Source organism: Epinephelus moara, chromosome 12 (genome assembly GCF_006386435.1).
Source record: "Epinephelus moara isolate mb chromosome 12, YSFRI_EMoa_1.0, whole genome shotgun sequence".
Taxonomy (NCBI): Eukaryota; Metazoa; Chordata; class Actinopteri; order Perciformes; family Serranidae; genus Epinephelus; species Epinephelus moara.
The window spans coordinates 25,912,217-25,927,768 of record NC_065517.1 but is presented as its reverse complement, the minus strand read 5'-3'; the positions used below and the strand labels follow the sequence as shown (position 1 = coordinate 25,927,768).

The 15,552-nt window shown below is 39.4% G+C and overlaps 1 protein-coding gene across 1 annotated transcript in view; it reads right to left on the bottom strand.

Annotated features, from left to right (window-relative positions):
• Window positions 1-12,333, bottom strand: part of akap12b (A kinase (PRKA) anchor protein 12b) — a 62,958-nt gene extending 50,625 nt beyond the window's left edge. The window contains exon 1 of the mRNA XM_050057848.1: window positions 12,043-12,333. Within this exon, the coding sequence (XP_049913805.1) occupies window positions 12,043-12,177 (135 nt within the window). The 5' untranslated portion in view covers window positions 12,178-12,333. The remainder of the gene's footprint in view (window positions 1-12,042) is intronic.
• Between the last annotated feature and the right edge of the window lie 3,219 nt (window positions 12,334-15,552).

Here is a 15,552-nt window from a genome sequence, read left to right as displayed (position 1 = left end):
GAGTTTTTGGAGTGCTCAAATAAACTGGCCTTTTTCCCGAACGCTCCTCTGGTCTCCTGCTCGTGAGGGATTCATTACAATACCGTAACATGGTTTAGATTTCTAAATAAATATTCACCTCATCGCTAGATAGACCTACTCCTGAAAAACTCGTGCGCAAGGCTTTTTGTACCTACAAGGCCACCATCATTTACCCGATGGGAGGCGTGAGCGAGTGAGCCCTGCAATCTAGAATTTGACCACTGATGTCACTGTTTTCAACCCATTTTACACACTGGCCCTTTAAACATCCATCATTGTAATATTAGCCTGCCAGTGCAGTGCCTGTCTGAAACATGCTTGTTACACCAACTCAATATCTGACCAAATATTTCCCCCTCTGTTGCCGAGTTATGGTGTTGAGTAATGGCCAGGAAAGTGTTTATGCAGAACATTATGATGTCACAGTGAAGATGACCTTTGGCTTTTTGGATATAAAAAGGTCATCACTTTATCATTTTATCCAAGTAGACATTTGTGTGAAATGTTGTCATAATTAGTGTATGAACTGCTGAGTTATTGCCAAGAACATGTTTTGTGAAGTCACAGTGGCCTTTAACCTTTGACCACGGAGGTCTAATCAGTTCATCGTTGAATCTAAGTGGACATTTATGTTCTTAAGATGTTCTGGGACGGACAGATGGACTTACATACATACAGATGAAAGGATGGATGGACAGACAACTGGAAAATATAATGCCTAGCCACTACCAACAACACAGGACACGCTGCATTTTGTTTTCCACAGTTACTCAAGTTGTTGCACCATCTGCCATTTCCACTACTGAGGACAGTAACTGCAGAAAACATACATTCATGCTCTTTGGTAACTTGGGATAGCGACCAATAGCTACAAGGGAAAACAAAAGCACTATGCTCTTCCTGTTTTGCCTAATGCACTTCCACTTCCTTCCTTTACTTATATAATACACAAGAGGTAAAATAAAAGCGTGGTCAGTGTTTTCTACTTTCTAATATCTTATGGATAAATTAAAAAACTTGGTGCAGTTAAAACAATTTAATGGATAACTGAACTGGAGAAATGAGCTGGGAACTCTGCACAGACACTGTAAAAACAAACAAGCAGTGGAGACAAAAAAAAAAATCTTTTCTAACGTTATGTAACATTTTGACGTTGATGCCACTTTGGGATCTTATATTGTCCTGTGGTCTCATTATTAGGTCTAACTATTCAAGTCTAATTTGTAGAGGCTGAATGGAGAGAAGAACAAAAGAGCTCTGGTTTTTCACATCCTCAAACACAAGTCTGTTGTTTTTTTTTGTTACTGGCAGTGAATCAGAGAGACGGAGGACAGAAAGCTGGCCGAGGGACAGATTAATTAGCAGAAAGCTACTTTCTTTTTTTCTTCAACAAGAACAAGAAAAAAGAACTGTAAATTATAATAAGACAGGATAATCATCATGAAAAGTTCAGGTGTCTTCTACAGTTCACAAAGTAGTGGTAATTCATCTGCTGTGGACCCTTTAACAGAATATGCATGTTTCACAGTTTTTCCAAAATGTATTATTATTTGGGTTGGCCGTAGCCGATCAGTCAGTTTAATGTTTTCAATTTTTTTTTTTTTTTACACCAATACAGTGACGTCAGATTGAAAATTTATCACAATGAGCACAGCTTTTACAGTCAATGCCTTTAAGAAATGCAAGTTGAGACAATAAATTTCAGAGAGAGATAAATGTATCATTACTCTTTATAAACAAACTTCTCTAAGTCTAAAAGTATGCTCACTGAAATTACAGTTTTGGGGGTTTGTTCACCTTTTTGTTTGCCAATGAAAAACTCCCTCATGCTTAAATTTTTCATGTCAGTGCATGTGTAAAGCTCACTTGATTTATTTTGTTAAGGACTATATATTGTTCTCCCAATCCTCAACCTTTATTTCACCTACGACAACCTTCTAATAAGATAGTCATTTGACTTCTCTAACTCAATTAACTGAATTACTTTGACCTTTCTGACAGAAACTCATTGAACTCTGAACATAAAGAAGTGCATGTTATCATTCAAGTAAACAATCCCTTAGCTCGTAAACAGTATTCTGGTATTTTATATTACTAACACATACAGATGATGTCAAGACTGTATGATACAGAACAAAGTATGTTACAGGAAAGTATGTTAGTATCTGGGACGCCAGAGATCACTGTCTAGCCTCCTGGAGGTGTCGTGGGACCAACTAGACAAAACACTGGTGAAGGGAGGTTCCCACCCGATGACCCCAAAGACATGCTAGTTATCACTGCTCACTGGTTTGTATAGTTAAGCCTTTCCATATTAGCTTATCATAGGGCTTAGGTTATTCACTGAGTGTTGATCCTTTCTCTAGAGCACAAACTTCTTGTGTTTATTTGAACTGCTCCACCTCAGCATCCATGGCTTAAAGTCTACCAGAAGAGATGGTTTTGGATCCGTCGAGCCTGCAGATGTGGGACAATTTCCAGAGTGGGATTGTTATTGATGAGGTTTGAAAGGAAATCTTTCGAATGTCTACAGCATCACTGCTTTCTTTGAGTGAGCTCCTTCATTCTTAATTTGAACGGGAATCAACATCTCCAGCGGGTGTTTTGAAAAAGGTGACACTAGCCTGTACAGTTTACTACCTTTGTGATGAGGGGAGACGGCTAATGCCAAGCTTTTGGGGTCGTTTTTTGCGTTCTACCGTGGAGGAAGATATTTCATAAAACAAAAGCTGTGTGGACAGAATTATTTTTTAAAACTGAGGGGAAAAATATTCATTCAAAACATATTCGTTAACATGTAGACAGGGCCTTAATTTAGGGCTGTTCATCATGTGTAGAATCTTTGCAAAAACTAAAAGCAAATATTTTAGTTACAGTGGTTTTGCATTTTACAAAAGTCTCTAAAAACAGATTTTTGGTCTTGTGTGTCCCAATTATGAAACTCTTATCTACAAAGCAACAGTGAAAAAACAAGACCTCTAAGGTTGTTGCATTCGTTTCCCTTTATTTACAATACCCAGACACCATAGTTCCTTGCTTCCTTTCTTTTTTTACAACTGAAAATAACTGATTGGAAGTAAGCAAAGCAGTGAGCAAAGACTGCACTTTGGAAAACAGATTGATGTTTATATTATTGTTCTAAAGATTTGTGATCCGAGTTTAGGAAGAGAAGTTTCCGTACCTTCACCTTCAACAATCACAAACACACATTATTTTACCTGAGCCCGTTTTCACTCAACTTCTGTCATCAGTGTCTTTTTAAAATCAGGCAGGGGGGAGGACTGAGGGAACAACTGACTGATTCATCTGCCTTTATGTCACCCTGGCGGGTCCCCCTCAACTCTCTCATATTTTTTTTTTCCCTTCTCTCTCTCTCGGGGCTCCACACCCGTCCTCTCTTCCCCTGCCCACCCAAAACACTGCTCCACCCCCTCCCCTGTTGGTTCCTTCCTCTTGTTTTGGGCCGGTGCACACAGGGGCCCCCGGCTTGTCCCCATCCCGGCCCATCCTCAATGGAATCTCTGTTTGACCCCTTCCGCCTCCCCCTCCACTCTCTCTCAGCTAAACAGGATAATCAGAGCCACAGCAGCGTCTGATCAGCTGAAGCTCATTATACAGGAACGTACCAGCCTTAATCAGCACACATTACATTACATAACATGATGTGGGATCATTGGAGTCACCTGCCGCTGCTGTTGTGACGGCAGGAGAACCTGACATGTGATACAGGTCTCATGTTCAAGTGGCTATTAGTGGGGTGTTTGCTATTGTTTGGTGTGATGTGGATGACAACCCTGACATTTAGAGCAGCTTCATAACAGTAACAGTGTCTCATGTCTAGCTGGGGTGCAAGAAAGGGAAGTGGATTAAGAACTAAGGAACAAGATGCACAGAGACATGAGAGACACGTTCACTGTAATCCTCTCTGCCATTTAAACAAATCCTTTATGTTGGACATGTTTAAATATGACAGTAAGTATTATCTCTATAGAAGTCACTGTGGTAACATTAACATGAGATTTTGTATGAGGCTTAAAAAGCAATTTAACACCTGCAGATATTTTTATTTTGTTTTTAATTATGCTTTTCCTTATTTTGTCATATATGTAGAAGTAATCCTTGTGAGCAAAAACCTCAGGCGTCTGGATACTGTTTCCTTTACCTTGGCTAAAAGTTGATGTCAGCTTGGAACAACCTAGCATGCTACTGCAAGTGTTTACATTACATAGCCTACGCTGCTAAATGAAGCTAAATGCTAACGTCACAGAAACAAGTAAGCTTGGTTTCTAATATTGTTAATTTCTCCTTGTTTTGATCATATTCCTGCTGTAACATGTCCGCTTGTGCCAATTTTGGTTTAGAAGCTTTTATTGGAGATTTTTCATGATAGAAAGTGCAAATATTCTCTGTTACAGTCATTCTCAGGCTGCAATGACGGTGCAGAGACGCCAAGATACAGAAGACCCAATTAAATCTAGCCTAGTGTGAAGTAATTCTTTAAGTATGAATTAAATCAGATTTGTTCTGGTATAGATGTGAGATTTTAGCATGTAGCATGCAAACTGTGTACAGTTTGTGATTGCTCTGCTCAACATTTATTTATTACCCACACTGGAACCATAACATCGAGTCCTTCTTTTTTGGGATGAACGTAGGGGAACTGATGTAGCCTCTTGGATGAGAGGAGAAACGTCTTCATAAAAACTCAAGCAAATCCAGTTTCCTATGATGCACTTATGATTGAAGTGTGGCACTTATATTAAACAGTGGGCTACTTTTTCCCCACATTAAGGGTGGTACATTACTTACATGCAAATGTGCATGGAGGCTGTTTCTTACATAAATACTTGTACAATTAAATTTTCTTCTTTATGTTTTGTTTCTGACTTGATCCACCAATTCACCTCTCTGACACACTGGTAAACACACCATGTTGTTGAGAACTGGTATGACTCCCCCTCTGCAAACATCTGCAACTGACAGTTACCCTCAGCACCCTTTATGTGCATCTTTACACAATGACAGACTTATAAGTCCAGCTTGATGCTTGTGCAAGAATTAGAGAACTGCTCTCCTCCCAAGTGTGATAAGCAGACTTTTGCACTCAACAATCTCACGTCTCATGTTAAAAGTAATTTCCCATAACAACCATCATGTAACAAGTGCCAAATATTGCGCAAGCTTTGCAGCTCTATCCATAACGGTCCGCTCATGTTTGAACAGTTTTTGACAGACTTCCAAAACAGATGCTTACAGCTTGAATGAACCCAGCAATGTTAGACATGTCTGAAAGGGGTTTTTGAGACAGAGAAGACATTTCATTCACATACAATCTAATAATTCCATCGAAACAATCTAATGAAATGAGCTGTGTTTGGTGAAAGTCATTTAAGAATCCAGATTACATTAGGTGCTTAAGGCCAAATTGGCATAAACATAACTTCCTGCATTATTTATGTCCCTCTTTTATGCAGTACATAATAGCTAGTGGTGGGAAAAGGCAACGTTTTGGGGAATGAAAGCAAAATGTCTTGAAAACATTCTCATATATTTAGATGAGTTAAAACAACATATGTTGTAGCATTAGTAGTGCAGTGATTTCTACTCTAGGTTGCAACATCACGACCTCCAGGAAAGCAACTCGGGTTTCTGTAATCTATGTAAAGACCAGCTGGTATTAAGACCTTCATGTGATTATCTTAATAACACTTGTGAGGCTGACAGAGACAGAGAGGTAGGGGGAAGGCGGGTCAGTGGAGATGGTGGAGCTAGTGAGAGACATTGCTAAAATTCCTCTGTGGAGTGAGGAGGATATTTATTGACTGTGTATCAAGCAGGACGGCTCCATCCGCTTCAACCAAGCACTCCTCCCTCCTCCCCAAAAAACACCATCTATACTTCGTAAACCATCCATCTATCCATTTCACATGACTGAAATGTCTACATTTACCATTAAATCTGATAATGGTTCAAAATCAGTTTTCATCTCAGATAAATGTTTATCACTTATAGAGAAAGGTAAATCTGCAGTTTCCAGCTACTCCTCCCTTTCTCTGAGACATTTGAGGGTCAACCAAGGTCAGGGTCCTCCGCTGCATCTAAAATCTCACTTCAGTAAAATAAATGTTATCAGTAAAATATACTTAAAGTACAAAAAGTACTAATTCTGCAGAAAAATGCTCCCTGTGAATGATATGTTATGACGTTATTAGATCATTTATACTCATGCATGAATGTGTTTTTAACTACTTTATATAGTTAGGTAGATCAGTCCAGTGGTTCCCAACAAAAGGGTCAGGCGCTTTCCAAATGGTCATGAGATAAATCTGAGGGGTCGTGAGAAGATTGATGGGAAAGGAAAGAAGAAAAAAAACCTACATTCTGCTGCATGAATCTGTATTCCCACATCAAATTTGACTTTTTATCTTATCTCTGCTTTTTTGTGAAACTCTGGCTAATGTTCCTTGCCTGATATCAGACACAATTTTCAGCTCGTTATAAACCATTTCCATCTTCAGTCTGACATTGCACCCACTGTAACTGAATACGATGAGGGAGGGGGATTCAATTTTCCCTAATCAATCACTATCCACCTGAATCTAACGCCAACGTGGGCCAATACTGATGCATAGCCAAATCAACCATACCGGCTTTGCTTGGATTTTAAGGGTGGAGCAGAAAAACAAACTACGTTGCAGGGCGATACTGAGAAAACATGTTGATTTAGAACGGCCTCAGTGACAATGTCCATCTTGTTTACAGTGGTCACAATCACTATTACTCCTCATTGCTTCCAATGTGACAGCGCTTCATAACAGCTTCACAATGTCTGTAGTCCCACCCATAGCATTGATTTGCTAATTGTTAGATCCCCTGCAGTGCTCACTGAATAGATTGTTTTTCAACCAAGAAACCAGTGTTTCATGTCAGGATGCCAGATGAATCAGTCAATTCAGCGGAGTGGGCAGCTTCAAAGGCCTGGACCACAGCAATAACTTTACGTTATTGGACTACAAACAGTTATTTAAATAAAACCTTTAAATGTCCAATGTGAAGGATTTAGAACCATCTATTGTCAGAAATGGTATATCACATTCATAAATATGTTTTTATAAGTTTATAAATTGCCTGAAAATAAGAATTGTTGTGTTTTTGCAACTTTAGAATGAGCCGTTTATATCTACATAAGGAGGGGGTCCTTTTTCACAGAGTCTACCATGTTGTTCTATGGTAGCCCAGAGCGGACAAACCAAACACTGGCTCCAGTGGATGCTACTAAATCCTACAAACTGGAACTTAAAGCTGCAGTAGGTAGAAAGCCTGAAAACGGTTGATTTTTGAGTCTCATCTGAGTTAGGTTTCGTTCATCTCCACCCTGAGCCCCTCCTACCAGACGAGCACGCGAGTATTTTATCCTACTTGGTTCTATTTCTCCCTCTCTGGGAGCCTCGGCTCTCCCTCACCGCGCAGCAGCCCGCCCCACACATACCCCCTCAGCTCGGCTCTCCCTCTCCGCGGAGAGCCCTCGGCTCCGCTCCCACGGCCGACCCTCGCGCCCTCTGGCCGGGCCTGGCCCCACCTCACCCTTCCCCTCCCTCCGGGGCTCTGGGGAGCCGAGTTCTGTCTTCCTTTTTTTGGGTTGGCATGTAGGCAGTTGTAGCCAATGCTGGAATAGCTATTTTTCCTGGTGCACAGTTCGCCATTGCCGCTTGCTCTCCCCTTCTGCCGGCGGCACGGGAATGCGCATATGCAGTAGAACAGCCAATAGGAACGCAGTGGTCTGAGCTGACCTTTGATTTGTTGATGCACATCAGCACGATACTGATTCTTTAGAGGCTGAACACAGAGCCATGGTGAGGTGCAGAAACCTATTGTTTGTCTCAGACCACTTGATTTACATTATGCTTAGAGGATATTATAAAATTTTTACTCAATTATACCAAAACAATGTTGCCTACTGGAGCGTTAAGTAGTTTAGAGGAAAACCTATTTTTGGTCAAAATGCTAACGACTCATTGACTAGTTGAAGTTTCTTGTCATGTTTCAGATGTCTCTGATTTTTTTTTCTAAAAAGGGTTCACAAGACACTGGTTAAGTCTTTCACTGCATTAATACAATATAACAGCACAATGTTTCCCTCTGAAATGTGGAGGAGTTGAAGTATAAAGTATCGAAAAATTGAAATACAAAAGGACAAATACCTAAAAACTGCACTTCAGTACAGTATATTAAACAAGTGCAGCTTGACTTCATTTCAGCAATGGAGAATCCTATCATAGCAAGAAGATACAAGCAATGATTTTGTTGGCTGCTTGAAGAACTGATGTGTTTCTCATATTTCTACAAATAAAATAAAATCACACAATATGCCTCTGAAATCCCAGCTCTGTGGCACTGATTACCTGCTTCTATTGATCTGTAAAGAAAGGTAATTCCAGTGTCTGCAACAACAAACAAACAACATAACAGGGACTGGATTAAAGCTGGTTCCTGCCAAGGACAACACAGTCTATGACTGTGTTTACAAGGTCTTTAGTATCCCGGTTTTGATTGGGTTTTTTAAGTATCCCGTTTTTGTGTTTGTGCATGTAAACACCATATCCCGAATTCAGAAACCGGGTTATGCCCTTTTCCCGGTTTCGCCACCTGGAGTACTCCGATAGAAGCCGGGATACTGGAGCATGTATACGCCTTATCCTGGTTTCATGAATGTTTCAACTACGTCACACAGCCGGCTGAAGGATGCCCTACTCATTCTGAAGTTTTCTCTCCACTCTGAATCTGTAAACTCCTTGAGAACGATCCTATCCCACCAGTCACGGCTACGTATTTTCATCCACTGTTGCCTTGTACTGCGTGGTGGCAGTGACAGCCGAATACCTATCAAAGTTGGTGACGTATTCAATATTTGTTGTCGCTCTCTCCTCCCATTGCTGAAGATGAAGTGGATGAGCCATAGCTGTAATGCGACGTGAGTATTTACTAACGCTAAGCCCGCTAGAAGCTACAGAGGTCTCATTTTTGTCTTACTTCTAAATATAATAAATATATCACATTTCCCGCTCAATCTGTTGTAAACAAAAGACGTAAAAGACGTAACACACGCCTGCGCAGATAGGATGCAGTGATCAGAAAACGGGTTACTGGTATTTATCATGTATACAGGGATATGAATAACCGGGTTTCTCTGTGTTCCATGTAAACATCATAACCGGGATACTAAAGACCTTGTAAACATAGTCATTGTCTAACAACCTGCCACATGGAGAGGCATCTTATCAGCGGTAGAAACGTGGGTCTAAGCACACAAACTGTGTCTCCCCCCCAGTCCAGGGTTGGAAATTAGCACCAGCCAAATGCTCATAAAAAAATATGCACGAGGCTGTTAGATTTTCTTCACTCACCAGCCAAAGAAACAAAACAAAGGTAATCTACTGAGTGGCTGGTAGAGTTTGGAGTATACCAGCCACAGAGGCAGGTGGACAAAAAGGTTAATTTCCAACCCTGCCCCCGTCACAGCTGGAATCACAAAGCACAATAGACGTACTGAAGTAGGACTAGCAGCTTTGAAACATTTCATATCATACATTCCAATGTGACTGGTAAAATATGAGTGCAAACACTGCCACTGCGATGACGACTATGATAGCAGCTCAAAGGCTTAACAAAACATCCAACCGCTATGGTTCAAATCTTGTTGAAAAGTTCTCTGAGCTGTCTATCTTATTTAATGTCCCCCTTCGTGTCATTTGACCTTTCTGCTGACCTTTCAAAAAGAGAGGAGCCATGAAATCTGACCTATTGACCTCCAGCCCATAAGAAAGTCAATAAATCCAATAGGTTATACGAGGCGTGAATAGAGCAGGTGGCGAAACATACATAGTCATTAGTAGGCGCTTTCCAAATATTCATTCACACAGTGCTGAGCAAATTTGCACCGAGGTAACAGTGCAGAGTCGGCAAGATCCCTCAGCTGATGGCAGCTGGACCACAACACACTGCACAGCCAAGGACACAAGAAGGGCCCGTTTAGTCTTACTAGAGTTTAGTTGTTGTATTCTTTCAATTAAAATGTAGAGAAATCCATCTTGTGCTGCTACTGGGACTGGTTGCAATGATTAGTCAATTAATCAATTCAAATGAACGATTTAGATAGCCATTTAATCATTTAAGTCGTTTCTCAAGCAAAAATGCCAAAAATTTGACATTTTTGGGTTCTCAAATATGAGGATTTGCAGCTTACCTTGGTCTCACATTATATTAAATTTAATGATTTGGGGTTTGAAAATGTTAGCTGGACAAAACAAGGCATTTCATCAAGTAATTTCATGCTCTAGGATATTTTAACAGGCTTTCCTCACTGTTTTCTTATATTTCATAGACCAACAATTAATTGAGAAAACAATCTTCGAGTTAATCAGTAACAAACACGATTGCAGCCCAATCTGACACTTCATTGAGTCAAGACAAATATATAGGTTAAAGATCCCTGCAGCCCTGAGTCTCCCCTTCAAATATACACATCCACAGAGAATAATTGTAATGAAATAATTATATCATATAGCTTAAAGCTCTGGAAAACCAAGTAAGTGGACATTATGATTAAATCTTTTTGTGTAAGACTACAATATCATGATTTTTTTTTTTTTATTGCAAACTTGATATCACAACTGTCATACCTTTATAATTGTTTTGTGCATTTTAATCTGGCAATATTTTTACAGTGATTTCTACCTTGTTTTTTACTTTATATATGTTATTTCTTTTCTTCCAAAAAAATATATTTTACCCCGAAAAGTATTTTTTGACAGGAATGCTATTTTTGATTTAGTGTGCACAATAATGTAATTCTTTTGGATACAGAAACATGAAAAGTGATTTTAGAGTATATTTAATATTTTGGAGTTGTGAAATGCTGGTTAAACAAAACAAGACATTTGATGAAGTCACTTTGGGATATTGTAAATGCCTTTGTTAAAGTATTTTTTTCATGAATTACTTGTACAGAAAATGATAAATCAGTCAAGAAAATAATCTAAAGATTGATTGGTAGCTGCAGCCCTATCTGACACTTCACTGTGTTGAGACACACATATAGGTTAAAAAGGTCCCTGCTTGATTCTTACCTTTAAAACATGCACATCAACAGAGGATGGGACAAAATAAAAATCCTAATAATTGTAAAAATTATTTATTATATAGCTGAAAGCTCTGGAAAACCAAGTACGTGGACACTGTGGTAAAATATTTTTATGTAAACTCACAATATTGTAAATTTTGTGTATGATTTTTATGATATCACATTTGTCATAACTTAAATGTGTTGTGTTTTTTAATCTGTTAACCTTTTGTAGTGACTTCTACCTTGTTTTACACTTCAGATATATGCAAAACAAAATAAAAAATAAGGCAGTTTTGCTCTGAAATGCATTTTAAGATTGCTATATTTAATTCAGTGAGTAAAATTATTTAAAAGTGTACATCTTTTGGAAACAAAAACATGCAAAGTGCAAGCTAAAAGGAGTGCAATCACGAGTCCAGCCTGATATTATCAATACATTGCAGTCTAATTCAATAATCATTTATTGGTTTCATGTGCATCACCACAAAGGCAAAATGTGATTGTGGTTTTAGGTGATTCAGTGTCACCCTGAGCCCAGGTGGCCTGTCTGGCTGTAAATCTGGACCGGGCTTATCTACTTGTTTTTATTACTGCGGGACTGCAGACAACTCGACCCATTACTCAGCAAAAACGGCGTCAGGCGCACATGGAGGCTGTGCGCTGCAGCACATTACTGATGCGCACCAAGTGGGACACCAGAGGAAGGAAGGGGGGAAAGGGGGGACGTGAGGTATGTTTGTAAACACAGAGGTAAACTATAAACATATAGCATTACAGCAAATACAAAGACACAGAATCAACGTCACTACATGAACATGATGTGACAGTGCACTCTCAGGTTTACCCGGGTATATGTGTGCGCAGTGACAGGGATCAGAAAGCCTCATTATCGGCTGTACCTTGCTGTCAAGGACGCTGCTTCCCTCCTGGAGCGCGTTCACCTCCGCACTCAGCTCCCCGGCGGAGGCTGAAGCTGAAGCTGAGGCATCCTCCTGGCTCTTCACGTCCTGCTGCACTGAGCTCTCTGCTCCCATGGCGAACAATCACAAGAGGTGAACTTCTGTCTCAAAAAAAAAAACACACAACAACCCTCCAAGATGGCACGACTGCGTCTCTGCAAACGAGTATCCAAAGCGTCCAGATGACGAGCTCTAACAGTGCAGCTCCGCCCCGGGATAGCCTCGATCTGGAGTGATGTGAAGTGTAAGGACCAGCCAACTCTTTTAGGACACCCCCGCCTCCTCCACCTCCAACACCTCCCTTCGGTATCACATGGGGCTCCGGTGCGCCGCGGCACGCCTTGCAGCATCAGAGACGGTGCAGATGGAGGACAGACAGGAGAGGAGGACGGTTGATGAATGAAATAAAATCTTTATAGCTTTAAGTATCGTTTATAGGCTACATCTTAAACTGAAACTGGATCGGTCCCGAGGGATTGGTAAATTAAATCTGAGTCGTTATCAGGAGTAGCCTACATCACTGACACTGGAAGAAAGCCTGCAAGTTTTGGAGAAGATTAAACCTGCTCAAGCCCCTGGAGAGATATGACGAAGTTTAAAACCAGCCCACTAAAAAGTGCTGCACATACTGTAAGAAATAAGAATTGTGTTGTATGCATATGTGAGAAATACAGGCATTTTGCAGGGATTTGGTAGCAAAGTATACAGTTGACGGGTTTAAGTCCTGCACAGTGGTGCACATTTCAGCACACTTTACTTGAGTGTTTCTGCTGTAGGAGACGTCCAACTATAGGCTACTTCACTTAAAATGGGATTATTGGACTTTTTATGTCACCAGTTTTCTGATGTTTGTCATCATACTCTTTCTTCTGTGGTTAACAAGGTCAAGTAAATTCTGCTTTGATTTGCAAATAAACCTGCAGCAACATTTTCATATTGGGCATTTTGGCAGTAATGTAGTTAGACTGGTTGAAATCACAGAGAGATATGAACCACATCCTTCCTGTGATCCATGTCATAACACTAAAATAAACACAGCAGTCCAGGGACTTCTTAATGCACGCAGCTTCCTGGTTTATCCACTTGGATTTTCTTTTCCTGTTTGTTGATCTACAGTGAAGCTGAAGATAGTATCCCGTATTTGAAGTCGCTGTAATCACCCGTGTAAATTAAATACAAGACAGAAAAATGTAATTATAGTATACTTTTGAAGCTCTAATCTAATATCTCACTCTGACATACATACAGAAAATACCTTATTCTAGATGATATACTGTAGGTGACATATTGCAAGTGCGTGCGTGTGTGTGTTGCTCATGATAAAATGATGCTTTAGTTTAAATCTTAATTGCACTTTGTACCATTATGTTGGGAATTTTAAAAAAGCACAAGTTCAAACAGGCCTAGACTGGTCCCAGATACACCAATACAAACTCACAGTGCACTAACAAAAACATGTTGAATAGGGAAACATGCTGATGACACATAAAGGTCTCTGACACACTTGAGTACAAGGCAGCAACTTGACCTGAGAATAATATAAGACCTTTTATGTATGCTGTTGGGGGGAAAGGGTTATCTTGAGTCAGCATTCATTCATTCATTTATGTAGCCACTAATTATGTGGTCATGCAGCTCTAAGTCACAAGACTTTAAGTGACCTCTTTGACACTTGAGATGTGACTATAACCTGAAGACTTAGCAGCCTATGTAACATGACTTTGATAGACTTCACTTAGACTTGATAGTTGACTTAGTTTAAACTTAGGCCTAGTTTAATTAATTTCACTTGACTTGACTTGAAAATAAAAATATTTACAGATTTATTTATTTTTTTTCTGGTAAAAGCCAGAAACAACCAAAGTAAAAAGACACTATCACCGGTTTTAAACATCAAAGTGTGTTAACAGGTGTTGGGGAGTGCTAACTGTTAAGTTACTGGGTGAGTGAAAACCGTTGTAACCTATTGAGCCTTATGTGGCTCCGTACCGGAAGGAGCTGTACGAAATAAAATAAACTGTAACGTCAGATAAGTCTGAAGTCTACAGGTTTGTTAAATTAAAAAGCATAGAGTTAAAAAGGAAGTTGGTTTAATTACCAGACTTCTGTAGCCCGCTCCTCGTCGCTGCTGGAGGCTAGCGGCTAGAGGCTAATAACGTTAGCCGCTACTAGCTAACGCACCTGAATCTCCCGAACGATTTATTGGCAGTTGAGATGCATTTTGGGTAAAGTAGGCGGCGGGTGTGGCAGGCATGAAGTAGGCCTACAGCTAGTAAATTAAATTAAATTAAATTAAATTAAGCAATTAAGCAATAAAAAATACGACATATGGTTTTGCTGCATAATTGACTTAGATTTTTTTTTAATTGTTTTTTGTGAGTCTGGCAGTGTTACAGAAATGCAATTCTAGATAGGCATATTCTCTTTTAAAGGCCTATATAGAACTTGTCTCGGTTTACTTGACTTACAATACACTTATAACAAGTCTCTTCAAGCGTATTTGTATTACAAAAAAATAAAGAATTTTTAAAGCTTTTTTTTTTCTTTATTTAGTTACAAGAATGTACAGACAATCAGTCATACCAGTTCAACTGGCAAAAATGGAGGACAGTAACATCAGCAAATAATAATAATAATGAATAAATAAACATGAATCATTAAGGTGACAAATTTTAGCTGTTGACATGGGTTTCTTATCTGTTGCAACTTTAAGACACAACAAATAACATTTGATTTAGCCGAGATTAAAAATAAGAAATATAGCTTTATGAATATAACATTTCCCCTATAAGATAAAAATACAAACAATAGTACATGAATTATTGTCATCACATTCAAAGTAAGTGGCAACATTTTTACTTTCAATAGTAACTGCATGTGTTGTTTTGCACAACATTTTCAAAGTCTTCTAAAACAATAAATACAATATGGGCAAACATGAAACAGATGCATTATACTGTCTTGTTTGGTCTGGTTTGGCAGAAAGTTCTTTTTTTAATATTTTCATTTTTTTTTATATGTTTATATGCACAGTTTAGTACCTTAGTCAAGTTAAGGTCATACTGCCACAGAGCAGTGATGTAAGTCTTTCTCATTACAGTCAGATTACTGTTAACCTCCATAATTTAGTATACATTGTCAGCCTGTTGGCTGCAAACTGGCATCTGGCTCCTACACTAACCACTGTGCTGACTAGATATTGGCAAGTCCTGTCTGCCATAAGGCTGCTAAATGCACAATTGCAGAATGAACTGTGATTTATTTTACTATGAATTATTGTGAACTGTGAATTATTTTGCATACCACTCTGCTGTGCTGTCACTGGTTGTGGTTGATGCTGTCGTTGTTGCTGATGCGATGATGCTTGATTGTGGATGTTGGCTGTTTGTTGCATTGTGTGTTTGTTGTTATGGACAGGCCAACTGTAGAAATGAATTGCCCTTTTGGGAC